The sequence below is a fragment of the Tenrec ecaudatus genome, chromosome 16, assembly GCF_050624435.1.
Source record: "Tenrec ecaudatus isolate mTenEca1 chromosome 16, mTenEca1.hap1, whole genome shotgun sequence".
Taxonomy (NCBI): Eukaryota; Metazoa; Chordata; class Mammalia; order Afrosoricida; family Tenrecidae; genus Tenrec; species Tenrec ecaudatus.
This window is the reverse complement of record NC_134545.1, coordinates 99,421,699-99,449,088: the sequence shown is the minus strand read 5'-3', so window position 1 is coordinate 99,449,088 and position 27,390 is coordinate 99,421,699. Positions and strand designations below refer to the sequence as shown.

At 44.4% G+C, this 27,390-nt stretch overlaps 1 protein-coding gene across 4 annotated transcripts in view; it reads right to left on the bottom strand.

Annotated features, from left to right (window-relative positions):
* Window positions 1-27,390, bottom strand: part of ATRNL1 (attractin like 1) — a 647,203-nt gene that overhangs the window by 68,416 nt on the left and 551,397 nt on the right. The window contains exon 29 of one of the 4 annotated variants that reach the window (XM_075534997.1): window positions 7,435-8,955. The exons of the other annotated variants lie outside the window; for them this stretch is intronic. Within the exon in view, the coding sequence (XP_075391112.1) occupies window positions 8,882-8,955 (74 nt within the window). The 3' untranslated portion in view covers window positions 7,435-8,881. Of the gene's footprint in view, window positions 1-7,434; window positions 8,956-27,390 lie in introns of those variants that run through there. 4 annotated transcript variants of the gene reach the window in all.

The following is a 27,390-nucleotide window of genomic DNA, read 5'->3' as shown; positions in this document are numbered from 1 at the left end:
AACTTAAACACTGAGACTTAGCCTTCCTTGGATGCTGTCGGTAATCTTGGGAAAATTCTACCAAGTTTACCTCTAAGTCTTACTTAATTATATATGTTGGGTCTCTAAGTTTGGGTCCAGAAATCACAGTGAGTTGATGAGTGACATTACTTACAAATTCTAGTTAAGCACAGCGTTCTGAAAGTCAGACAGACTTGAGTTCACATCCTGAGCCAACCAATTATGAGCTGTGCGGGCTGCAGCAAGAAAACTGAACTCTGAGATACTGTCTGTATTGCACAGCCGTGCACGCAAAGCTCTTTGTACCCTGGCCAACACATAAATCATTACGCTGTGTAATTCCATCCATGTCACCACATCACAGGAAACCACCACCTTGCAACAACTCATTTTGTTTTGGCTCAGACAGTAGCTGAGCTTAGTTAACACTGCATGAATGTGTTGTCAGTACTTGAAATGAGTAGCTATGGATTATGAACGGAGTGGTTTCTACATGTTCTGTATCTAGGAGAGCTGGTGGTGTACTGATTGCCTGTGGAGTAACTAACCACCCAGTCAACAGTTTGAAACCACCAGCTGCTCCTTGGGAGAAAGGTGAAGTTTTCCACTCCTTTAAAGAGTTACACTCTTGGAAACCACTCCACAGTGAAAGTTTTACCCTGTCCTGTAGGGTCACTACGAATCAGTTGACTTAATGGCAGTAAGTATTTGTTTTTTTAGATCATGTTATTGGGGGCTCTTACAGCTCTTATAACATTCCATACATCAACTGTATCAAGCATATTTGTACATATGTTGCCATCATTATTTTCTAAACATTTACTTTCCATTTGAGTCCTTGGTATCAGCTCCTCATTTTTTCCTCCTCCCTGCCTCCCTATGAGCCCTTGATAAATTATTATTATTTTCATATCTTACATTGACTGTTGTCGCCCTTCCCCATGGTTTCTGTTGTTTGTCACCCTCGGGGCGTGGGATGGGGAGGTGTGGCTATGTGTCAATTGCAATTGGTTCCCCCTTCCTCCTTTCTCTCCCCACTTCCCCCCTACCCTCCTGGTATCTCTACCCCCAGTTTTGTTCCTGGATTCCATGTATCATGAGCTCTTATTTGTACCAGTGTACATGCTCCGGTCTAGCCAGAAGTGAAAGGCAGCACTGGGGGTCATGACAGCGAGGGGTGCGGAAGCCTCAAAGAACCAGAGGAATGTTGTGTGTTTCATCAGTGCTATACTGCACCGTGGTTGACTCATCCCTTCTTTGTGACCCTTCTGTGAGGGGATGTCCCATTGTCTACAGATGGGCTTTGGTTCTCTGCTCCAACCCCCTTCATTCTCAACAATATGCTTTTGTTTGTTTGTTTGTTTGTGTTGGGTGTTCTGATGCCGGTTTCCTGATCCCGTTTACACTTCATGATCACACAGGCTGGTGTGCTTCTTTCATATGGACTTGTTGCTTCTCAGCTAGAGGACCACTTTTTTAACTTCAACCCCTTAAGACCTCAGAAGCTGTATCTTTTGATAGCCTGACATCATCGGATTTCTTTACCACATGTGCTTGTGCCCCCATTTTGTCTTGAGCAATTGTGCCAGGAGGGTGAGGTTGTTAGAACAACGTGTTGTGGTGTTGAGGGAGGGCATGAGCAGAGGCCCCAAATCCATCCACCACCTCAATGTACTGCCATAAAAATATGGGACATAGGCCAATATCTCTATTTTATGAATTAATACATTTACATATATATACATTTATGTTTATAACACCATCCATAGCTTTGCTTCCTAGATCTTTCCTCTGTTTTCTTTTACCTTCCTCCTATCCCACCATCACGCTCGCTCTTCTTCTGCCTCTTGGTAATTCCTCTCAACTATACTGCTGTTGTTCCAACACCCCCAAGATCTCTATGTCCTCCTCATTGTTGACTTTATTTCCCTAGTTGTTCCTCTGTCTACAGTGTTGTTTGCTCACCGCTCCCTTCCTCCACTTCCTCCTCCCTCCAAGTCCCTCCGGAACCATAGGTCCCGTTGCTTTCTCTTCACACTTACTTCCCATGCCTATCTTATATATAGGTAGGCAAATCAACAACAGCAGAAACAAAACAAAAATAAAATAAAAGATTGAATAAAAAGAGAAAAGAAGAAAAATAAATAGCAAAAAATTTTCTGAAAATGCATTCATAGTTCCAGGTCTGTCTGCTGATCTTTATAACTATCTCCCTACCGGTCCTGAGGAATTCTGGGAATTGTCCCTCTTAGCCTGAAGTGTATTTTGGGGGCTCCTCGGGGGCTTTGTGGCTTTGCTTTGCTCTTGTTGCTGATCTGTTATGTTCCCTTCTTGGTTCACCCACTGTGGGGGATTCAGACCAAGGTCACTCCCCGCCATGTGTCCCCAGTATTGTCCTCTGTCTCGGTGTGCTCCAGCGAGGGGACATCACGCAATGCCAGGGAGTTTGGGGATGAGCCCTGCATCTGTGTCTCTGCCAGGCTCTCCCTCACTTTTCTTCTCTCCTGAAATATTCACTTGTTCACGGAGCCATCAGTTTGCATTCATTGCGAAATATATTCATGTTGCCCTGTTAACAATCCTGTTTCTGAACAGTACTTGTCCTTGGATTGCTAACTCTGTGAGCAGGGTAGAGTCTGGTAGAGTTTACTAGTTTCCCCCCATAGGTGGTTCTATCCACATTCAGGGGGAAGACTATATTCCATCACCTCACTCAGAGGGTGGAGCCAGTTTATTTATTGCAGCCAAAGGCGTGCCAACATAAATGACATTCCACTTCTGGCCAGGGCACTTAAAAGCTCGTGAGTTACCTCCACCTTGGACATCACACACTGGGAACATCGTGTTATGAGATACTCGAAACGCATTGCCATTGAGTTGATGCCAACTCACAGTGACCGTACAGGGCAAGGTCGAAGAGCACAAGGTAGGAACTGTGAGTTTCTGACACTTTAGCTCTTTACAGGAGTGGGCAAGCTCATCTTTCTCCCAAGGAGTGGCTGGTGACCGTGAGGATTGCAGCCCAACATGCAAGGGCTTAAATATCTGAGTCATTGTATGGTGAGGTGTCTCATTCCATCCACAAGGGACTGAGTGTGGATGAACATTAAACATATTTTATTTTTGCAGAAGCTTATAGACGGTGCAAGAGAGAGAGAGAGAGAGAGAGAGAGAGAGAGAGAGAGAGAGAGAGAGAAGAATCACGGTATTAATTAATTGTTAGGGAGTATAATGAATACCATAGAAGATAACTAGATAACTTCAGGTAGGGAAAGTGCCATTCTCTAACCTTGACAGGCAGGTACTTTTCAATGGACAGTGATAGAGAAGTGCATACCATATGTGGGAACCAATCAGAGGAAGAAAGAGAGGAAAGAAATAGTAGACTATCATGTTCAGCCTTCATTAGGGTTTCAGTAATTCCTCCCAGGTTACATTACCCTTGGCCACGCCCTACCAGGCATCCAACACCCTCCTCACCACTATCTTGGATCACTTGTTGTTCCCTTGTCAGGATTTGTTAACACCACTTCCTTTCCCCCCACCTCACACTCTTCAAGAGTAAAGTAAAAGGAAATAGAGGAAAGAGCTAGGTGGCCAAGAGCATTTGTAGAGGTCTAAATACAGGCATGCACATATGTAAATATATTTATATATGAGGATGTTGAAATAGATCTATGAGCATATATGTATAGATTTAGTATTAAGGTACCAGATGGACATTGGGTCTCCACTCAAGTACTCCCTCAATGCAAGAATACTTTGTTCTATTAAACTGGCATTCCATGATGCTCACCTTCCCAACACAATTGCTGAGGACAAAGCAGGTGCATAAGCAAATGTGGTGAAGAAAGCTGATGGTGCCCAGCTATCAAAAGATATAGTGTCTGGGGTCTTAAAGGCTGAAGGTAAACAGGCAGCCATCTAGCTCAGAAGCAACAAAGTCCACATGGAAGAAGCACACCAGCCTGCGTGATCACGAGGTGTGAAGGGATCAATTGTCAGGCATCAAAGAACAAAAAAGCATATCATTGTGTGCTCACCTCCATGATATGATCACTGAAGACAAATGGGTGCATAAGCAAATGTGGCAAAGAAAGCTGATGGTGCTGGCTATCAAAAGGTATAGCGTCTAGGGTCTTAAAGGCTGAAGGTAAACAGGCAGCCATCTAGCTCAGAAGCAACAAAGTCCACATGGAAGAAGCATACCAGCCTGTGCGATCACGAGGTGTTGAAGGGATCAGGTACCAGGCATTATCAGAACAAAAATTTTTACCATAGTGAATGAGGGGGACAGTGCGGAGTGGAGACCCAAAGCCCATCTGTAAGCAATTGGACATTTCTTTACAGAAGGGATGCAGGGAGGAGAGGAGCCAGTCAGGGTGCAGAGTAGCAACAATGAAACATACAACTTTCCTCTAGTTCCTAAATGCTTCCTCTCACACTCCTCCCTCACCCTACTATCATGATCTGAATTTTACCTTACAAATTTGGCTAGACCAGAGGATGTACACTGGTACAGAAAGGAACTGAAAACACAGGGAATCTAGGGCAGATGATCCCTTCAGGACAGGTGGTAAGAGTAGCGATACTGGGTGGGTAGAGGGTGGGGTGGGAAAGGGGAACCAATTACAAAGATCTCCATAGAACGGACAACAGAAAAGTGAGTGAAGGGAGACGTTTGACAGTTAACGATATGACAAAATAATAATTTATGATTATCAAGAGTTTATAATAATTATAAATCACCAAGTGTTCATAAAGGAGGGGGCAGGAGGGAGGGAGGGGAAAAATGAGGACCTGATGCCAGGGGCTTAAGTGGAGAGCAAATGCTTTGAGAATGATGAAGACAATGAATGTACAAATGTGTATGTATGGAATGTACAATTGATGTATGTATGGATTGTGATAAGAGTTGTATAAGCCTCTAATAAAATGATTTTTTTTAAAGAAATAGTAGAATAGTGTCTATAAGCTGCTGGGCTAGGAGCTAGGTACTAAGTTACAATAGTGTCGAATAAACTGCATGAGTCCCATGATGGAAGAACATTTCTTCACTTTTTACTGGGATATTTTAATCAATATAGTGACAATACCCCATATGTGTACCCGAAGGATTACCCAGGGTGAATAGTGGAAAATAGATTAGGGTGTAAAGAATAACAGCAGGAATAGTAGTTAAGAAGAAACTGAGCTTCGACAATGGTAGTGGAGGAGGAGCAGGAGGTGGATAGGCTGAGAGGGATGTGAGCGATAGGGAAGTTGGTGAGACATTAGATACGGGGATAAGACAGTGGCAGCTTTCCAGCCCCTCTGTCAGAGTGATACCATGCGATTCCTCGAGATAAGGGATTCTGAGAAAAAAGAATTAGGTTTGCTGGGGGCAAAAAAAAGGATTACCTGTATTTTCAACATGTTGAAGTTGAAGTCCCTTTGAAGTCTCTCTTAAGAGTGAGCCAAGAGGAAATGGCAGAGAAGAGCCTACCTCCAGCTCTGGTCCTGGCTCTCAGGATAATGTGTCTCAAACAGGAATCACGGGGGCTCTTTCTCATTTAAGTGCAGGCATCCAACTCAGCAGGATTAAGGGGGAGCCAGTACATCTGCATTTTCACGTGCTCTTGGCTGATCTGAATGCTGCTAATCTATGGAGACTTTCCATCCATCCGGAGTGCACTCTACACACTTTGAATCGGAAAGTTTGGGAAAGCTCTGTGCTAAAGCTAGAATGTGTGGGAGGGATATCCTGTCAGTAGAGCCTCACTTCTGAGTGCATTGAGAGGGAATATAAAGCTGCCCGTCAGAAAGCGGGTGGCTCACACCTACCAGGTGGTCTGCTAGAGGGTGATGTGCCACCAGAAACCCCACAGAACACTTCGTCTTTGTCCTTTGGGGTTGCTATGAATCAGAATGGACCCGACAGCAATGGGCTGGGTTTGGGGTGTAGAGTGATAGGAGATGAGAGGTTAGAATGGAGCCTTAAGTCACACTAACCCTTCATGGCTAGATAGAGGCACTTAGACCTGCAAAGAAGGAAGAACGAAGGGAGGAAATCCAGTAACTCGAGGCAGGAGAGGATTTTAAGGGCAAGAGCGAGCGAGCACTGCTTTGATGGTTTAACGGGACCGGAAAGTTGATAACAGTAGATTGAGGAATACATGGAAGTTGAAGAAATGGACACAGTGTACAGAGATAATTTCTCAGAGAACTCTGATGTGGAGAGGATAAGAGAGATAAAGCAGGAGTCGAGGATAGAAGGGGCACAGGGACAGGGATGCTGAGGTGGAAAGGTAGAAAGGTAGGGGTTTGGGGTCCAGAGCTGAAGGGGCTCCAGACTTTTTGCTTTTAATGGTACATCCTTAAGCAAACTCCTTCTCATTCTTGGGGTTTCAGCTCAACCAGGACTCCTCTGACAATCCTTCCCTGACTCTCCTAGGCTGGCTGAGGTGCTCCCTACCATCCTGCCTGTGTTAGGCAGGGTTCTCTAGAGAAACAAAACCAGGACACTTATGATTGTATATATACCTATACCATATATATAGGTTTATACAGCACAAGGAATATAATAGCTAATTAGTACACATAGCGGTACAGAGGACTCAATTGAACTCACTTCCATGGAACAGTTAACATATTGGAAATCCTTCAACTCAAGAGGGCTGCTGGGCCCAAGGTTAAGGAAGCAGACAGCTTATTCTTTCCTCGGGCAGTGCAGGCAGGGTCGGTCCACAGGCAGAAGAGGTCAGGGTGAGTCACCAACAGTCAACAGTTCAGGAGCTTAGCACAGCAAGCCCGGATGGGATATCGAACTCAAGCAGTGCAAGATAACGGGACCCACCAGCCTCAAGCTGCAGCAACATACACCAGCAGAGTGGCGAAGCAGGTCTCAAAGGAACCTCAAGTTCTAGGGACATAATCCATGGGTTGGCTTATCCTACAGGTAGCGTAACTCACAAGTTGAGGCAGAGAACTAGCTAAAGCAGCTGCATGCTGATCTGATCACCAGAGAGCAAGAGAGAAAGGGGAAGGTCTTGCTGAGCCATTTATCTCTTTGCCCTCCAATCAAACTGTGACCTGATTAATCACACAGTCTCCTATTGGCCAGGTCAGCACAATAAACCTACCTATCACACTGCCCATTGACCTATCATGACCACAATCATAGCCTATTCCTGTGAGTCTCACAGTGGGATCCACACCCTCCTGGGGGCTCTAGAGACCCTTTCAGGGAGCTTGCAGGATAAAGCTGCTTCATGGCATTCTTCATCCCTGCTTGTTTAAGTAAAAAGTAATACCAGTCTCTCTTAAGAATACATTCATTGTGTGGCTGCCCAACATGAAGACTGTGATCAATGCCATGGAGTTTGTACACAATGAAATTGTGGAACTGGTGGTCCTTCTGCTGTGTACATCTTCAACATCATCAACCACAACAGGAAAAGAAAATGGTGTTTTTATTTTCAGGAGAGGGAATGCATTCATTGTTTTACATCTCAACAGTTGAGTTCCTATCTCTCCCACACTCTGAGTAATGACATGGCAAGTAGACGCGGAGCACTTTGGCTGCTGCACACTGAAACCTGGTGCTTGTCTCCAGGGAAGGCAGGGGTGTGATTGCCTCAATTGCCAGCCTAGGCAGTCACATTTTCTATGGGACATCATTTTGGCAAATGAGTGAGTGACGGGCAAATTATTGTCATTCAGACTCGCGTGGATGGAGGGTTCTTTCTCGAAAATGAGACAAGAAAGCCTGTGATGTGGAGAAAAACAACTGACTGCATTTGTGGCCAAAAAGAAAGCCCAAGGTTCAGAGCGAAAATAAGAATTTGGCACCGGGGCAAGGAAATATCAGTTTTTAATATGGTTAATAAAAGTAGCTGTAACCCACATAACCAAACGTTCTTTGGAGGCCTCTGTACTTTATAAAGGTGTAAAAGGCCCTGAAAGCAAGAGGGTTCAGAACCACTTTGGTGTGTTTTCATGGCTCAGTGAATGAGGGAACTTCTTTGGGACAGAATCTCAGCCGTTCCCTGCGTGAAGACCTCGTGGGCAGCATGGGAGCGCTCAGTAGGTACTGAGTAACCTAACAGGACTGGGCTCTGGCAGAAAGCGAAGGAGATGTGGAAAGCAGACAAAGTCCCTGACGATTGTACGCACGTGGACACAAACATCAAAAGCCCTGGATGTTTATACTATTTGACAGTAATTTCATGTCTTGGGAATTTTCCCTAAGGAAATAATTTATTCTAAAAATATGCAGAAAGATACAGCTACTAGAACGGTGTAAACCAAATTGAGAAAATGGATAGACCTACTTTAAGAGAAAATGTTCCTACAGACCCCAATGTTGTCTTACATTACTTTCACTACCATGTTACTTAAATGGGTAAAAATACAAACTTTTCTATTAAATCCTTATTGTTATGGCTCTTATCCAACTATACCACCCAAAAACAAGGAAAATAAACCTACAGATTACAAATAATATCTGCAAAAACAATACAAATCAGATCAACCACATTAACTTGGGGTGACATTGTCTAAACATTGATGGCTGCTTGATATGTGAGCCGAATACCAATCTACAGGGTATTTTTGTCTGTTTCCGTGTGATGTACCTCAGCTGCTGCCATGTGAAGACTCTTCCTGCCATTAATTTTTTTTTCTGTCTGAACTTCCTTTTGTCTGTCTTCCTATGGGGCCTTTTGGCTTCACTTGGTTAAAAAAAATCATGTGCTTATTAAGCCTACTTCTTCCCTTGCTCATGGATCCAGCACAAAATTGACCCCCCTCAGGCACTGGACTTGTCGCAAGGTAACAAGTCAGCCTGCAGGGTCCAGAATACGATGTGTGGGCTTCAGTGACGTGGCAACACTCCAGAATTCTAAGAAAATGCTCCTGCAGTGAGCCAGGCTCCAGCGTTGATGTCACGCAGACAAAACAACAGCCACAAAGAACCTAAGGATGAATTAAAAAGCCGACAGGTTAAGTAAGTCAGGGGCTATCACTGTGTCAGAAGATCAGGGCATCATGGGAGCTATGATGAAAAGAATGCTCATTGCAATGGTCATGATATATGACAGGCTGAAACACTGTGCATTCATTCCACCAACATATGCCGTCTTTTAAAATGAAATACACACACACGAGAGGCCTTCATAAAAAAACTCTATATCTTTTAGTTCCATTTTCCCATAAGCCCTTTGGAAACCTCTTTGTGGGTTGTGTATATATGTGTGTACACACATACATATAAACATACATGGGAATGAACACATGTACACACATGCAAGCATCTACATATGGGTGCACATATGTGCATGTTTATATGTCCATGTACACATATATATGTAGAAATGTGTAGTTTATCTAGAGCAGACACTGACAGTAGATACAACAAAAAGTTAACACTGATGATACGGGCTTAGCCGTAATTTTGTTCAGTATGTTTTTCAAGCTTCTATAATGAATATATGTTAACATTGTATTTAGGATAAAAATATCATTTTAAAAAAGAAGTCTGACAGAAAAGCATGTTAAGTCTGACACAAAGGTAGGAAGGAGGCAGCTCAAGTTTGCTTCTAAGGACTCGCTGGTGACGGACACTGAGAAACAAGAGGGAGGGATACGCGTGGCAGCACATGGCCAATTGGGCCGCCCATCCCCCTGGCAGAGGGGCCAGGATGATCACCGCCCTCCTCCCAAGGAGTTAACAGTGTTATTCTGAATTCTGGACGTGCTGTACGAACTCCCGGGGAACAATGGAATTTCAAATGAGACGTGCTTCGGTGCATCTGTTTATTTATTTATTATTTATTTGTTGGGTATGGCTCCCATTTTACATAAGTACTTTCTACTCAGCCACTCACTGTTCTTCATTTAATGATACCGTTAACGCCACGGATGACAAAAGCCAGCGCGCAAAGATGTAATTATAGCATAAGCACCTGGTAATTTCTATTCTCCCAGTGAAGACCGACTGCTCATTAGCTGTACGCACACTACGGTAGGTGCAGCTACCAGGTAATCTTTGGGAATGGGTACTTTGGGATCTGCCTTCGTGAAGGAGATCCCGTGGAGTTCTGCGGAAGGTCGAGAGACGCTCCAGACCTCGGGGCACTGATAAAAGGCACGGGCGATCCGAGAAATCAATTCCGCTGCCACTTTATTGGTATTCCTCACCCCCATCGCTCTCTGACAGTCCTGTTCCTCAAAATGCTCAAGCATTCGATACCCCGCTACCTGAGACTTTTGGAGAAGGTGCCCAGTGAAGCCTCTCTAACTCCAAACTGTCGGCAGAGGCCAAATCCACCCAATGGAATCTCTCCTCAGCAGATTATGCATTTAAATATGAAATCATAATCAAGTGTCCAGGTGGCAATTGTTTTTTTTTTGCTTCAGCAGCTGCAGCAACGACTTAGAAATTCAAAAGCAGAAACCCAACAGATTAACGATTCGCCCTTCCCCCGCTGCCCCCCCCCAGTGCAATCTTTATCTCTGTAACGTGCAATTTGTCCTCAATGATAATTAGATATTTAGAGTGAGAGAGACATAATTAGGAAGGAGCAGCTTAATGCTTTGTTGTTGTTGTTGTTTGCTGAGACGCTCAATGTCGCCAGAGGCCCACAATGGTAATCACGGGATTCTGGTATTGGGATTTGCAGGAGCCAGGCCAGGTTGGGCTATGGCTTAAACATTCTACATGGCAAAAACAAAACCACCCCAAATCAAAACCTCTCCATCGTAAATGGCTGTGCCGTGTCTCGCATTCTTGAAAAGAGGTCGGGGTTTCTGTTTATAAGTGCTTCGTAAGCATGGATTACCAAAAGAAATATTGGGCCAGACATAAAGAACAATGAAGTAAAATCCAATTTCAAATCCGGTTGATATACTGACATCAGAAACAGCCACCTCAAGGGAAAGTCCAGGTGGAAATCGCTATTTGTCTCTTGCCTGTGTGTGGCCGCTGGCTCTATGTTCCTTAGAGCTAGTAACGCCGCCACCCAAGGCCATGGCCAAAAGCACACTCTTTCCCCCTGGACTGTTGCTAACTGAATCCACCTTCAGCTCTTTTCCTCAAGCAGAGCAGACACCACACCACCTCCTGAAGAATGCCACCCCCCCCCCCAGGCCACCTCAATGCCCACCACGGGCTCAGTGTGGAGAAGACAACAAGTCAAGTCGCCCTGATGGATGCCAGTCACTTCTGCACATTTCCTACCAAGTGGAAGGCCCGTGCTTAGTCAGAATATTGATTCTCCCAAAGCCACAGCCTTTGGACACTCACTAGTGCCTTTGAAGACCCCTTGGCCCTCTGCTCCCATAGTTGTTCAACGGACTTCGCTCAGAATCAACTGGTTCTTTTTGTTTTAAGTGCCCTTCATAGGCATCTCTGCCACGATGAATGAAAGCAGAGAACTGCCGTTAGAAACAGTGCTTGAATCTAAGTAGATGCACTGGCAGTGTTTTCAATTGACTCGACCTTGTTGTACTCGCTCAAGTGTTTGGGCTACGACCGTGAAGACCATATGGGGTTTCGTGCATTACAATGCATGCTGAAGTCTACATTTATTGAGGTATGAATTACATGTAGAACATTTAATTATTTCTAGGTAGACCAGCAGTTCTCAACCTGCGGGTTCTCACAGGGGTCACCCGATTCATAACAATAGCAAAATGACAGTTATGAGGTAGCAACAAAAATAATGTGATGGTTGGGGGTCACCACTACATGAGGAACTGTATGAAAGGGCCGTAGCAGGAGGAAGGCTCAGAACCACTGAGTTAGACTCTTTGAGGAGGCTTTTTCATTGTTTATCACTTGGACAGTCTATTGACATATAATCCAAATATCATTCAATTCAATAGTTGAAACATACTAAAAAGAGTTGTACAATCAGCACGATAGTGGAACATTTTCTTCTTCTGTGGACTCATTGGTATTAGCCCCCTATTCACCTCCACCTCCACCTCCCTGGCTGTAACTCAAGAAACTATTAATCAACTACTGTCCAGATGTTATCTCTCCTGGGTTTCATAAAAAGAAAAACATACAAAACCCCAAACCAAATAAAACAGTGACAGCAAAACATACCACCAACAAAGCTACATAAGTGAAATCATATGCCATCGAGTACTTTGTAAGTGGTTTCTTTCCTTCCCTCTTCTCTGTGGGAGATCTGTTCATAGTGCTGTATTTAATCCACTGCAGTCCCGGTGACTCTGGCTCTGGAAGGCCCTTGCTGTACAGAGCAGCACGTCTCTGCTGGCTGTGATCTTGATGGAAGCGGATGCCCAGGTCTTCTTTCCTTGGCACCACTGGGAGAGGATGAAGTGTGACTCTTTAGGTTAACGGTCAAGGACAAGTCATTCGCACCTCCAGGGGCCTAATTGTCCCATACAGCAGGAGTTCATTTTTTCCATTACTACATACTATTATTCCTGGTTATAAATATACTAATTTTATGCATCTCGTTACTCAGGACTGCTTGGGTTGTTTCCAGGCTTTAGAAATTATAAATTATGCTCTATGAACATTCCTGTACAAGTCCTGTGGGATAAACACCTAAAGACAGAATTGTCCCGTTGAATCCTGATAGTAGAAGCTCATTGATATGTATGAGAGCTTGGATTTTTGAACAGAAGAACGTCTTGTGGAGGAGTGGGTTTGCAATGCAGCAGAAGGACAAGGTAGGAAATAAATGGCTTCTGCTCCCCAGTGGAGCTCGGGGGCATCTGGGAGTCTCCTGTAGAGGAGGAGCAGAGATGTACTGGCAGGTATGCGTGAGCATAAAGAAAGGTGTGCGGTCCAAGAGCCCAAGAGGGTGCTCCCAGCATCCTGCACAAAGCTTCAGCCAGGAGGAACAGGGATTATGATGAGGCTGCAGGCTTGGGCAGCTGCTTGAAGCCTATGGTGGTAATAAGTCTTTATGGGCAAGAGGCATGGTCATGGGACAGATGGAGCCAGAGGGTTCAAACGGAGCTGATGTCACACAGTAAGTATAGTTTATCTCTTTGGGGACGCCCAGCCATGGCCAGGACACCTTGGGGAGTAGGCGGTCCTACAGGCTCACTATCTGGCAGCGTGAGAGGTTCCTGTAGACATCTGGCTACATGGAACACAAGTCTGAGTACAAAGAGGTCAATGCTGTGGCCGTAGTTTGAGCAGCCCTCAAGACCAAGCAGGGAGCGGGGGCCATTGCTGTGCCCCACTCTGCTTCTCACCATCCAGCTCACACTCTTTCCTCCCACAGCATTTGCCCTTCTCTTCTGCTACAGAACCACGGAGGGGAGTCTGGAGGGCTTCACAGAGGGAGTGCCTATGGAGCATGGCCCTGGAGCATCAAGGACTTTTCCAGGTGGCCAAAGGCCTCGCAGACTAAAGGGACAGCCGGAGTGAAGATATAAGAGCATGAAAATACAGGGCATCTGCAGCAAACAAGGAACCATCCAATATGACTGACGTAGGTGTGCAGAAACAAGTAGCCAAGCCTGAGGGGAGAAAAACTGATACCTGGAGCTTACCAAGGAAGAAGAGCTGAGAGGATTGTGCTCCAGAGAGAACACAGCAAGTCTTCCTCTAGAGCTGATGCCCTGAATTCAGATGGCTATCCTTCTTACCAGGAGTGCCCTGATTGTGTAGTGCAGTGGTTCTCTACCTTCTTAATGCCGTGGCCCTTAAATACAGTTCTTCATGTTGTGGTGACCCTGTATGTGGGCGTATCTGCACGTGGGCAGACCCACCTGGAGACGGATAGAGGAATGGTGTCTTGGTTCCTAAGACCATCAGAACTATGGGCTTAGGCCACCCTTGTGAAAGGGCCATTTGACCCCCAAAGGGGTTGCAACTCACAGGTTGAGAATAGCTGGTGTAGTGGGTATGAGTTGTGCTGCTAACAGCGAAGTCAGCCGTTCAAAATCACCAGCCACTCCTAGGGAGAAAGAGGAGGCTTCCTGATCTATAAAGAATTAGTCTTGGCAACCCACAGGGGCAGTTCTACTCTGTCCTGTAGGGTCACTCTGAGTCAGTATTGATTTGATGGCAGTGAGTCAGCCTCCTAACCGTGAGAGAAAGTGTTCTGTTCTTAAAGCCACTTACTTGGATTCAATTACAGCAGCACTAGCTATCCAGATAAGCACCCAGGAAGACGAGGCAGTGGGGTAGAGGAGCCTTACCTTGCTTCCCCTGGTTCTTTTCCAACATAGCCCTTCCATTCTTGTTCATCGAAGCACAGTGGAGTGAGGTAAATAATTAGAGAATAATGGGGTTCACTACGCCCAAGTGAGCCAAAGCCCAACAGGGTGACGATTCAATGTCAACTAGACAGATGGCAAGGGCACCGTTGGCTTAAGAGTTTTACAATCTGAATGCCCTTCTCTCAGCCCTTCCTAGTTTCCCCCTTTTTCCAATTGTCAGACTTTCCTTTCTCCCACCCTTACCACGGTCAGGCTCAGGCTGAACCATCGTCTCAGATCTTGGGCACTACAAAAGCACAACACCCAACTTGAAGGATTGAGCAAGACGTCTTTCTCTTGAGAAGTAATTTTGGTTCCTGTTCTACTACACAGGAGGTTTTCTGTCCAAGGCAGTCTTTGACTTTGACTCATTTCTAGATACTTACGGTACTGAGTGTGCTACGTGAACTTTCACCAATGATTGATTTCGGGCTTCTGAATTTTTTGTGTGGCTTCTGAGCTCAACTGCTCTGTCCTGGTGCTGGGCATCTGTCTATGGCTCTTTCCATGTATTATCATCCATCATCTACAGTATCTTCTTGATGCACCTGATTCACTGGGGTTCATCAATGAGGGTGGCTTCAACTTTAGATCAAAACTGCTTTTCTTACGGCCACGGGAGTGATAATGGAGCCAGAATCTCTGGTATTCCCATCAAAGAAGCTCGTGGTGACTAATGTTTGTTTCTAATGTCTGGACTACTAGAAAACAGGGCTCGAAGCCGCTATGTGATACTGATCGGTGATCCTGACCCCATGTACAGCAGGCACGAAACACAAAACAGGGCTCGAAGCCGCTATGTGATACTGATCGGTGATCCTGACCCATGTACAGCAGGCACGAAACACGCCCCGTCCTGTATTTCCCTCATCTCTGCTCTGCTTGGGCATTCTTTGCAGACACGGTGTCCATTCCTGTCCTTGAGGGTCTCCCTCATTTTTGCTGACCCCCAGCTTTGCCAAGCATGATGTCCTCCTTGAGGGGCTGGTCCCTCCTGACCCCATGTCTAAAGTTCACAAGACAAGATCTCTTCCTCCTCGCTGCAATGTCCATTCTGACTCTACTTCTGGGACCAATGCGTTTCTTCCGGCAGCCCATTTCCCAGTCACCGTTTCCCCCAGCGCCATAATTCAAATGCACCCATTATTCCCTGGCCTTCCTTGTCATTGTCTAGCTTTTGTATGCATAGTAGGTGTCTGAAAAATACACCATGTCTCGGGTCAGGCCACTTTGTTGACCAACACTTTAAAGAGGTCTTTTGCAGCAGATTTGCCCAATGCAGAACATCGCTTCGTTTATTGACCGTGGCTTCCATGGATATTTGCTGTGCATCCAAGGGCAATGAATTTCTTGACAATCTTGATCTTTTCTTCATTTATCAGATGGTGCTTACTGGTTTATGCTTTCTCTACGATGAGGTATAAGCCACACTGAAGACTGTAATCTTGGATCACTTCTAGTAGGTGCTTCAAGATTTGTTTGCTTTCAGCAGGCGAAATTGTATCATCTGCATATTGCAGGGTGTTAATGTAGATTCTTCCAAACGTGTTGCTATGCTGTTCCTCATACAGTCCAGCTTCTCAGATAATTTGCACACCATGAAGACTGAATGAGTATTGTGAAAACATACAACCTTTGAAAACTCCTTTTTAAAAATTCAAATGACCCAATATCCGCTTGTTCTGATTAAGTGATTGTTTCTCGGTATGTACAGATCGAGCATGAGCACAATTCCTGTTCTGGAAACCACATTCTTTTCAATGATATACATAATTTGTTGCCTAATCGATAAAACATGGGTAAACATACTTCTGGCATTCTATGCTTTTAGCCAAGATCCATCTGAAATCAACAATATTATCCTTCATTATAAGTCTTCTTTGAATCCAGCTGGAATCCTGGGCGTTCCCTGCTGAGGTACTGCTGTAATCATTATTGAGTTAGCCTTATCGTGATCTTACTTGGGCTTGGATGTGATATTAATGATATTGTTAGATAATTTCTGCATTCTGTTGGGTTGTCTTTCTCTGGACTGACATGCATTCTAGTTGATTAGCCGGGCAGCTATCTTCCAAATTCGCTGGCCAAGACAAATGAATGCATCTAGAATTGCATCTGTCGTGGAAGAAGTTCAGCTAAAATATTTCTTAACATCAAGAAGGACCAGAGTTCATTAGATATATTATCAGGAGTGATCAGAAGGGGACATCGTGGTTGGTAAAGTAACAGGTCAGTGAATAAAAGGAAGATCCTCAAAGACATGGATTGACACCGTGGCTGCAGGGATGAGTTAAAACATGACAATTGTGATAGTGTTCTGCTGCTATTTCTAAGGTGTCCAATGGTCAATCATTTCCAGAAGTTGGCTGCCAGGTCCTTGTTCCTAGTCTGAAACCTATCCACCACGAGTCACCCTGCTGGTACTTCAAGTACCATTGGAATAACTTCACACAATATTCCAGACACCAGAGGGTGAGAAAACTGTCTAACCCTTGGGGATAAGTCATTGCTCATAGCCCTTGCTCATAAGTGTCTATCATTTTATGAGCAAACTTGTGGCCTTACATTGGTTGGATTGAAGCCATACGCTGTTGGTATGTAGTCCGTGTGCTGGGACCATACAGCAAGATCCGAAATAAGGTTAGCCAGGATGGCACCCCGTAGAAAGTGATTCTCTCCTATTTTTGAATATCAGAACCATTAGTACATGGGTTTTCAAACTAGGTCCACGAGCCCTACGGAAGGGTAGTGAGAAGACAGCTTCTGAAGGAGCAAAGCAATGGTCGGTCTCCAGGCCTACTTCCATTTCTACTGAGTTACTCTACTTCTATCTAGTGGGTTCTTCCTAAGATCTGCTTTGCAGAAAAGCTATTGCAACATTTTCGGATTTGCCCCCAAGCCCTAGCTAGACTGTAAGTGTCCATAGGACAAGGGCCAGTTAAACTTGACTCAGTGCCCTATACACTCTGCATAGCTCACCACAGAGCTTAGGATTTCACCTGTGCTCAATAAACAGTTTTGAATAAATGAGTAAATCTATGTGCAATCTACTTGTCAAGGGACACATATTGCCATGTCCCCAGAGACATGAAAATTAACAAAGCAATTGCGTAGATAGTGTGTGTCTAGTTGAAATATTAAACGTTAATTGTGTGGATGTCCTTGACTCCTTATCTCTGATGTTTTTGCTAGTTGGTGTTGAATCTATTCTGATTCATGACAATGCCATGCGTGCAGAATAGAACTGTCCCTTGGGAGTTTCGAGGCTGTGACCTTTGGAAATCAGAAAGCCAGGTCTGCCTTGGTAGGTTTAGGTCACCAACCTTCTGGAAAATAAAGAAGTGTTTGACCACTTATTCCACCAGGATTTCAATATTCACGATCAGTAATGCCATTGCTCCTCAAGTTCAAATAACACAATATTAGTCCAGGGGGAATATTTGAACACCAGTGGATTTCACTGACTTCTGGTTACTAGCTTATTTCTGATGGTAATGAGCAAGTTGTTTTATGCAAATAGGGACTGTAATCGATACGCTTATGTCAACTAGAAGATAGATAAACGCATAGGTGTGGTATCATGTTACAGTCTGATGGTGCCTCCTTAGGGGTGTGGTCTTCTCATAAAGGGGGTCCTGGGAACCTCCTCCTCTCTCTTCCCTCTTCTCTTGCTTCCTGGTGCCCTGAGAGCTGCCACAGTGCTGCCATGTGTTCACCAACCTTGGACTCATGCAACTTTGCGCTCACCAGCCTGTGATCTTCCTGCATTCTGCATCACTGCATGTGGCTGTGTGAGTCTGAAGAGGGACTTATGGACTAGTACTGGATTGTGGAATTGAGTTGGACTGGGCTTGGATGTTTTCTTGATATATAACTACTTCTTGATATAAAGCTCTTTTTTATACATTGGTGAGTGTCACTGGATTTGTTTCTCTAGTTAACCTGGCCAAATACCGATACTATATGGATTGGGCTTCCCTGTACGCTCGTGTTCTCGAGGGACAGCTAAAGGCAAGTTTCAGTCGCAGTCTATAGACGCTCTTGGTTTGAGTGAACCTAAAGACTTCCCACTGTGATTTCCAGAACCTTCTCTGATGCCTGATCAGACTCAGACAAGCCCCAAGCCATACAGGAAGCTTCATTTCTAACCATGAGGGAAGGCTACAGAATTTTTTTTTTGTGCAAATTGTATTCTAAAAAGAAGTTCTCTCTCTAGTCATATTAATAGCAAATAAAAGGACTGCTGTTCTGCGTAGAGTACAATGCAAGTGACCTCCTCCTCGCTTCAATCATCGATGCATCTCAATTTCTTTCTCTTGCTTCTGAGAAAGCCGGAAACACATTCCATGGTAACAGCAGCTGAGAGCAGCATCTCTATTGCGGCAACCAGTGAGTCATTTCAGTGGGCAATTGCTCATAAAGTATAAAAGTTGTATGGCTCTTGGCTTGCATCCATAAGGCAGAAAATTTACTGTGCTATGCTTCTAATTGTCTATTATTCCTTTTAAAGGGAAAATCATTCTAGATAAATTGTTTAGCTGAAATGTTAGAAATGTTTAAAAAGAAAAAAAAAGTGGTTCCTTTCCTGGAACTATTAGAACAGTTCTCTAATTAAAACATGGTAGGCTTATCGCTGAGAGAATATTCTGAGAGCAAGAGGTTAGAATTAAGTTTGCTAACCACTTAAAAACACAAATTACCAAAAAAATGCTTTAAAATTATTTTAATGTATGCTATCTTAGCAATAAATTAACTATGCGTATCACAGCCAAATCTCTGCAATTATAATCATTCATTCATCAAACCTTAATTGAGCACACATTGCATTCGATGTTTAAATGAGTACATTTTCATATGAATCTTTTCTCAGTCTTTCAATCTGGAGAGTTTGCTACAGGGGTTCTCGGAAATATGAAATACAATGATAAACTGAAGGACGGGGAATGAAAGTTTCTGAGCAGCAAAGACAGCATTGGCTGTGCAGGACATGCATTTTACTAGGTGGGTAGATGTTTTTGTGTTACTACCCGAATAGAACAGTAAAACAATTGATAGATGAAGAAGTGCCCATTTGCTATGTTGGGCGCGGGATTAAGCATGTTATAAACATTACCTTGTTTGGAACTCTTGCTGTTCATAATAATGAGGTAGTAGTATTCCCATTTTGCAAATGGAGAAAGTAAAGCTGAGAAATGTCAAGTGTTTTCTCATGGTTAAAAATGTAGGACGTGGTGACACTAGGATCTAAACCCTTACGCACCTTACTTGCAAACCCGATGCTCTGCCCGTTCTATTACACTGCCTTTCGTTAACTCTGTAGGTTCTAGGCGGGTAATATAAACACCTCACAGACAGCGCTCCACTGACTTACACGGACACCTCTTCCACTTCCTTAATCCAAGACTCCCAATATTTCCTTTTTGCTTCTCAATGTCCGCGTGACTTCATCTTGCCCAAGGCAAGCCCTTCGTCATGAACAGTTGAGATCTGTCCACAGTCGAGATGCAGGGATCTCTTCCAATCAATGAGAGTCTCTTACTGACTAGATCTCAATATGTACTGCGACATCTGGAGTGTCAATAGCCAGACCTGTGGGCCCCCGTCTGCTGCTGGTCTGGCCACCAATGACTCTCTTCTTTTGGTGTTTACTTCACGGATTCCTGGTCATCCTTCCTGGTTTCCACTGGAATGTCATTGACTTAGCGTGGCCATCTTCGACGGCCTCATCAAAAGGCGGCGTGCCTGTCATACTCTCACATCACTTGGGACTTTCCCTCAGGGCAATTATCAAAATGCGTTAATACATATGCATTTGTGTGACCGATGTCTGTCACGGCACGACACCGTAAGCTCCAGAAGGGCAGGGGCCATGCCTATTTTGAAGATCCTACACGGGATTGTCACCTTTAGGCCTCTTGACCTGCAAGCCATGTTTTGTTTTGTTTTGTTCTGTCTCACTTTGAACTGATATCCTGATTTGGAGATGGATTTCTTTTGAAGTTCTTGTCCTAATTCTTCTTAGAAATGTGGATCTATATCAGTTTTTACCAGTTGCCATTGAGTCAATTCTGACTTTGCGTGACCCCAAGTTTGTTGAGTAGAACTTTACCAATGTCATTTAAATGTGGCTTCGCTTTTTGGATAATTCCAAGAAAGTGCTAACTTTATTCAACAGGAAAAGAGCTCTGAAATAAACTCATATTAATGAACTTTCCTGTTGGCATGAACATCGCTTTAATGAGTTCACTGGTCGAGATTGATAATGTTGAGATGTGCAAAAGAATGATATACTCTTCAATTTAATTCAATTTTAGCACTAGGTCCTGGCAGTTCAAATTCATCAGATGCTCTGTCCTGCCACTACTTGGACCTTTACCTGTGTGGATTAATGTAATTCTTTTTTATTTCATAGTTGGTCTCCCTCCTCTTCTGAATGTACTCTTTGACAATTATGCTTGCATAGTGCCATACATTTGGTTTTCCTAAACCTTGCATGTTTAGGTCAGTGTCTTGCTCAACAGCTCATGATTGTTACTCAACTCCCACTAGATCAAATTCAAAGTCAACATAGCAACCTCCACCTCCCAACCACTCCAACTTCCAGTCTTCTTCCCTCCCATGGCCCTCTGCTTAGATTGCTCTGCTCTGCTTCCCCAAGTCCTGCTTGGCCATCATCTGCAGATCTCCAGTTCTGTTGGCTCCACTGAACATTCCGTCTAGTTTCATTTTCTCTCACCTACATTTTTAATTTTGGTAGAACTAGAAGTTTCCCGTGTTTATTTATTACCTACCCGAGGAGACAGTAGTCTCCTTTGGAGAAGTAATTATCTTAAATTTCTTTTGTATTCCTAGAGTTTGTGTGTAATTACCACAAAATCCTTTCTCTAATAGCACCTGCTACTCGAGAAAGGGGCTCTCAAGAATCAGCGTAAAGACAAACAGCATCTTTACAATTTCCTAAACTAGCAAATTAAGCTGACAACCAGGGGATGCTGATGAAATCTCTCCCCACGAGTTTTGGTCAGTGTGAGGACGGGATAGGTAGCCTGCCAGCAGCGGTATCAGAGGTACACATCCCACTGGAAGCACTCAGTCTAGCAGATGATCTACTGGCTCCCCCAGCCTCGGACTCTGCATTCCCAGGGAGCCCTGAGGGAAAACAGCGTGTGAGGGAGGCAGCACTGAAAGCCAGGAAAAGGAACAGGTTGCCCGGGGCTGGGAAGCATGAGGAGCCCTGGAGACGTGGGCTCCTTTGGGCTATCTCCTTTTGATTATCCTCAAACTGCAACTGCGGCCGTGCCCCGGGCAGGGTCGCTGCCGTCTCCCACTGCCCCAGCCATTCCACGATGTCATTAGACTTTTATTTGAGGCAGGCCAACAGTTTTGTTTATATCTGAATTTTTAAAAATTGTCTTATTAGAGGCTCATACAACTCTTATCACAATCCATACATACATCATTTGTGTAAAGCACATCTGTACATTCAAATGTTTTGAGAATAATGAGGGCAATGATTGTATCTGAATGTTCACATTCTTCACTGATAAATCTGTACAATTAAAAACAAAACAAAATGAACCCCTCCCCGCCCCTTTAAGGCTTTCTCAACAACGTTTTTCGCACATGAACACGAAAGGAAGTGAAGCCACGCAATACACGACGCTGGGAATCCGTCCCTGGATGTTCTGTAACTCCGCATGAACGGGGAGTTGTCACTGGGGTTGAAAATAAGAAGTATTTCCCCAAGTAGACAACCAACTGGGGAGGCCCCAGACCCAAACTCCACATCACCAATGTCTACTCCTCACAGCCCAAAGGGCGCTCACTCCTGCTTCTGCCCGGTCCGAGACTTCTGAGCACCCTGGTTTTCAGAGGATATGGATGCCAGTGAGAGCCCATAATCCACTTGCAGAGTCCCGTGTAAATGAAGCCGCCACTGAACGCTCTCTGATCATTAACCAAGGATGTGCACACTCTTACTCTGAGGCAGAGGGCCTCAGAGCAGTGGCTCTCCACCTTCCTACCGCTGCAACCCTTTAGACAGTTCCTCATGGGGTGCTGACTCCCCAACCATAACATTATTTTTCCTGCGACTTCATCACTGTCATTTTGCTACTGTGATGAATCGGGCGACCCCTGTGAAAGGGTTGTTTGACTCCCCCAAAGGGGTTGTGACCCACAGGTTGAGAACCACTGCCTTAGAGAGTGGCTTGCCTCCATCCTTTTTGACCAGCCCAAGAAGGGGCAGTCTCTGGATTAAGAGCTTGCCTAGGTGTGTCCTTGATGGAGGTCACTGTATAGGGGGTAGAACAAAACCAAAAACAAACAAACCAACCCCAAACAAATTCCCTGCCATCAAGTAAATACTCTGCAATCCTATAGGACAGGTTAAAACTGCCCCTGTGAGTGTCCAAGACTAAAACTATTTGTGGGAATAGAAAGCCATGTCTTTCTCTGGGGGAGCAGCTGGTGGTTTTGAACTGCTGACCTTGAAGATCACAGCCCAATTCTATAACCACGACACCACCACAGCCCCTATGCAGGGAGCTACATAGGCATGAGCCATGCCCTGTCTATTTGGCCCTGACTACCTGGGTTGAAAGATCCTGGGCCAATCTTGTAAGCCTTTCTATCTAAGGTATCAGTGTCCCAACTATGGTCCCATTGCTGCTTCTGTAGTCCCACTTGTAATTGTGTTGTATTGATCTGCCAGCAATCATGCATTCGTGACAGGTTCCTTTGGCCTCCCTCCCATGCCCTATTCAAAGTCTATCTCAATAGACTCAATGGCCCTTGGTGGCCATTTCAAGCTCATGCTGGTGGTTTCCCTCATCCAGATGATGTATCTGTGTCCTTGTCTCCTTTAAGACTTATAAATGTTCTCTTTAAATTATAATAGGGATGGGGGCTCTTTTGTACCCTAAAACAGAGGGGGTGGTTCAAGGGGGTACTGCAGTGGTAAGAAGAGAAAGACCACTTAATGTCACAAAGAGTCTGCCTTCTCATGCTGAGTAAGGTCTTGGGGATGACTCTTCTCAGATTCACCTTGGGGAGGAGCCTGTGACTGAGGACACTGAATACTCCCAGGGGACGTCCTCTCTTCTTTGGTGGGCTAGGTTCTCCACGCTGCCATGGCGGCCTCACCAGTGACAAATGGAAACAATATCTCTGTTGACATCGTGACAGGCACTGTAGAGGGCTTCCAGCAAGCAAACAAGCAGCCTGACAAAAAGGTGTCTTTGGAGCTGGCCGTCCAGTGCTGTGTTGTGTGGCTCTTGTCTTCCACTTCAGGGTACTGACATCACAAGGAGGAAAACGAAGAAAGGGCACTGGTGAAATATGATCGGAAGGCGCGTCGTAAATGGCCACGAAGTAGCATGCCCAGCGACATTTTAAGGTCGAGCAGCTATGCAGTAATCCTCCCAGATTCCCAGAAAATCTAGTCTTCCCGGAATTCGGGCCTGATTTGCATAAACAAATCAAGGAAATGTACTCCTGGGCTCCTCATTATTTCTCTGACAAATGCGGGAGAAATTGGCAAAGTGGAGCAGCTGCCTGATTTACGGTCGCTCTTTCTCTGGGGCTCCAGCCGTCAGGCTAGAACGCTCTCTCCAGCAAACTGCAAATATTCACTTTATTTCAATGTGTTTTCTCCACACAGGCCACAGCCTCTCCAGCCAGCACAAGCAACATGACTTTTCACACGGCTGAAGCCGCATGACCGGCCTGATAAGCTCTGGCCCTGGCCATTCCTGAGAAAGATTGGACCCTTTGTGTCCTGTCCCTTACCTGCTGGTATTTATTTAACACCACATGTAATGAGCTCTGACTCTTTTCTTGCTTTTACGGGGGGGTCTCTTTGAATTTTGGCTAGATATTAATTTATCTCTTATCTCCTGGTTAACACAGGTCTCCCTTTGAGACCCAGGGTCCACTGTTTCTTTGAATTGGCCTCCCTAAATACAACCCTCAGAACTGAACCGCACCCCCTTTTACATCAGACCTTTAAGCTGCCACAGCCCCGAGCAGGCTTTTGAACTTTTAACAAGAGAAAGCACTGGCATCTCTCTGTCAACATTTTCCTAAACCACAAATTGCTCATGCATTAGCAATTCTCTAGGACTGATGTATATATTTTAAAAAAAGGCTATGAAGCAAATGTATTCGTAACGCCCAGGTCTGCAAGTCAGGGGTAATTTCAGAATATTCCCAGTAAGCTGAAAAGATGGCAGATGCAAGAATTGGATTTAACCATAGATGATAACCCAATTTTCTCCATAGCGCTGTGACTCAATAAGTCTTTAATGGCTTCTTAGATAAACAGATGGATGCCATCAGAAAAGAAGGATGATCAATCTGATTGGTGTCTGAATAATTCGTACTGCTTTCTCCCCAAAACAAGTAGCGAGAGGAAAATGGGAGATCCTGCCCTGAAACCTCAGCCTGGGAGTTGAAGTGATGTGATTAGGAACAGTCGTATTTTCACAGCGGCTGACTAGCAGAAACCACCAGGATGGTGGAGTCCAGGACGTGCACCACAGCTTTTTAATTAGGGGTTTTCTTTGGGAGATTTATTCTCTTTCATTTAGCTGTGTTTATTCTTTTTCGTCGACTCGGTTTATTTTAATAACAGATTTCCAAATTTTCAATTAAATCCCTTTGGAAGATTATGGCTTTTAATCATCCACGATGGTCCAGGGGCTTATAGACCCTTAAGTCCATGGCCAATTTCTGCTGCCCAGGCCATTCCTGATTCTTTGTGTAGTTTCTTTACGTGGATGTTTTTCTGTAAACTTCCAAGTGAGTTTACGGAACTTATGGAAAAGCACCCATGTTTACGGAGAAGCCATGGTTAGATTTCAAAACATACATTGTCAGGAATCTACTGTTTGGGGGAAATCCAAAGTTCACATATGCACAGTTTACTCAAAGAAACCATGTTTTGACATGTCTTGGTGACTGGAGGCATGTCCTTCCACAAGACAGTAATCTTAGCCCCATCAGGATGCCCTCAAAAACAAAACAAAGCAAACACAGACACACACAAAAAAGATCCTTCCTTGTGACATTGAAAAACATGCTGTTGGGTCACGGCTAATACAAAATTCTTAACAAAACCAAAGTGTGGACATTTTTCCAAACCTCTGAAGTTTTCCAACCAATGTATGAGGATGCTGTCCCACATAAAATGACAATTTTGAGATGGCAGGTGCATTTTAAAGCAGGGCCGGAAGACTTCCAAGAGAATGCAAGGCAGAGAGGTCAGCGCAGAGGGGTATGGAGACCGAGTTGGGGGATGCCAATGGGGTTATCTTGATAGATTTTCTCCAAGGACACAGAAGACAATAGGGCTTATTCTGAAGACGTTTTCAGGAACTTGAAAGCTGCACTGGTGAGAAAGAGACAGGGAACTTTGCACCAATATATTTTTTTCCTATCGTGACAGTGCACCTGCTCTTTCTGTGGGGGTAGCAAGGGCTGTCCTTCAAGAATTGGTCTGGAAAACCTTATCTCATCTGTCCTATAGCCCAACCCTTCCCTCTCAGACCTCTTTCCATTCCCCACACTCAGAGTATGGAAGAGGAACACAGCTGAATCCCCGCAGGATGCTCCCATGGCCCTTCTGGCATGGTGTAGATGGTTCCAAAAAGTGCAGCATTTGGGGGTGGGGGGTAGATTAGAGAGACGGAAACACCTTTTAGACTCGATGGATGAGTGTGGAGCAAATATTGAGAAACAGCAGCTTCAGGTTTTGATATCCTGGTTGAATAAAAGTATTGTGTCCAATACATTTTTTACTTACTCATCTTTATAAAGGATTGGGCTAAACCTTTCCTTAGCTGGTAATGCAGGGGCAAAGTATCCAATGGGAAGGTACTGCTAAAAGCCCTTGGCTCCAGTAGAGGATACTACTCTAAGAAATGCAGTTGCTTACTAAGTATACCATAAGCCCTGGTGGAGCAGTGGTTGTGCAAGGGCTGATAACCACAAGGTCAGCAGTTCAAAACCACCAGATGCTCTGTAGGAGAAAGATGAGACTTTCTACTCCCCCAAAGACTTACAGTCTCAGAAACCTACAAGGACAGCTCTACTCTGTCCTACAGGGTTGATATGAGTCAGATTCCATTGGATGGTAGCGAGTTTGATTGTTTTGGGACTAAGTATCACAAACAAAAACATCCACCAACAACCCCAGAACTAAACCTGCTGCTGTCTGAGTCAGATCTACCTCATGGTGATCCTACAGGACGAAGTACAACTGTCTTCCAGGGTCTCCAAGGCTGTCAATCTTTGGGGAGCCACACCTTTCTCCCACAGAAGGCTGGTGGGTCAGCAGCAACCAAGTGCTTAATCGCTGTGCCAACATGGTTTCCCAATCACTCGGTCTATAAAGAAGCAACAACCAAACTCACAGTCATCGGCTCCATCGCAGCTCATAATGGCCAACAGCTATCTGATCCCTCAGCTGTGAATCTGAATGAGATCAGAAAGTCTCAGCTTGCATCCCTTGCAGTTAGCAGCCCATTATAGCTCCCAGGCTCCCGATTAATAAGTACAGTTGGCATCATAAAACAAAAATACAAAAACGATATGATAAAATAATAATTATTTATAAATGATCCAGGGCTCAGTGGGAGGGGGGAGCGGGGAGGGAGGGGAAAACTGAGGAGCTGATACCAAGGGCTCAAGTAGAAAGCAGGTGTTTTGAAAATGATGATGGCAACATATGTACGAATGTGCTGGACACAGATGATGTATGTATGGATTGAGAAAAGAGTTGCATGAGCCCCTAATAAAATGATTTAAAAATTAAATTAAAAACAAGTATTTATGAAAAAAATACAAAAAATGATTCAAGGCACACTCAGGAGATTCTTGCAAACTTAGTTGATAAAAATTTTTTTCCCAATCCATAAAACTCAAGCAACTGATCTAAAATACTTTTATTATCTGTTAGTTCCTCTGTTGAAATGAACTCATAGCAACTTGAACATAGGAAAAATGAAAAATCCCTACAGTGTTCATATTGGGCCATAAAACCCTTCCTAGTACTTTACTTGGAATTGCACTAATGGTCTTCTTGACCATTCTAAAAGACGGGACTGTTATCAACCTCAATGTATCGAAGGGAAAATATGAATTCACAGATAAGATTCA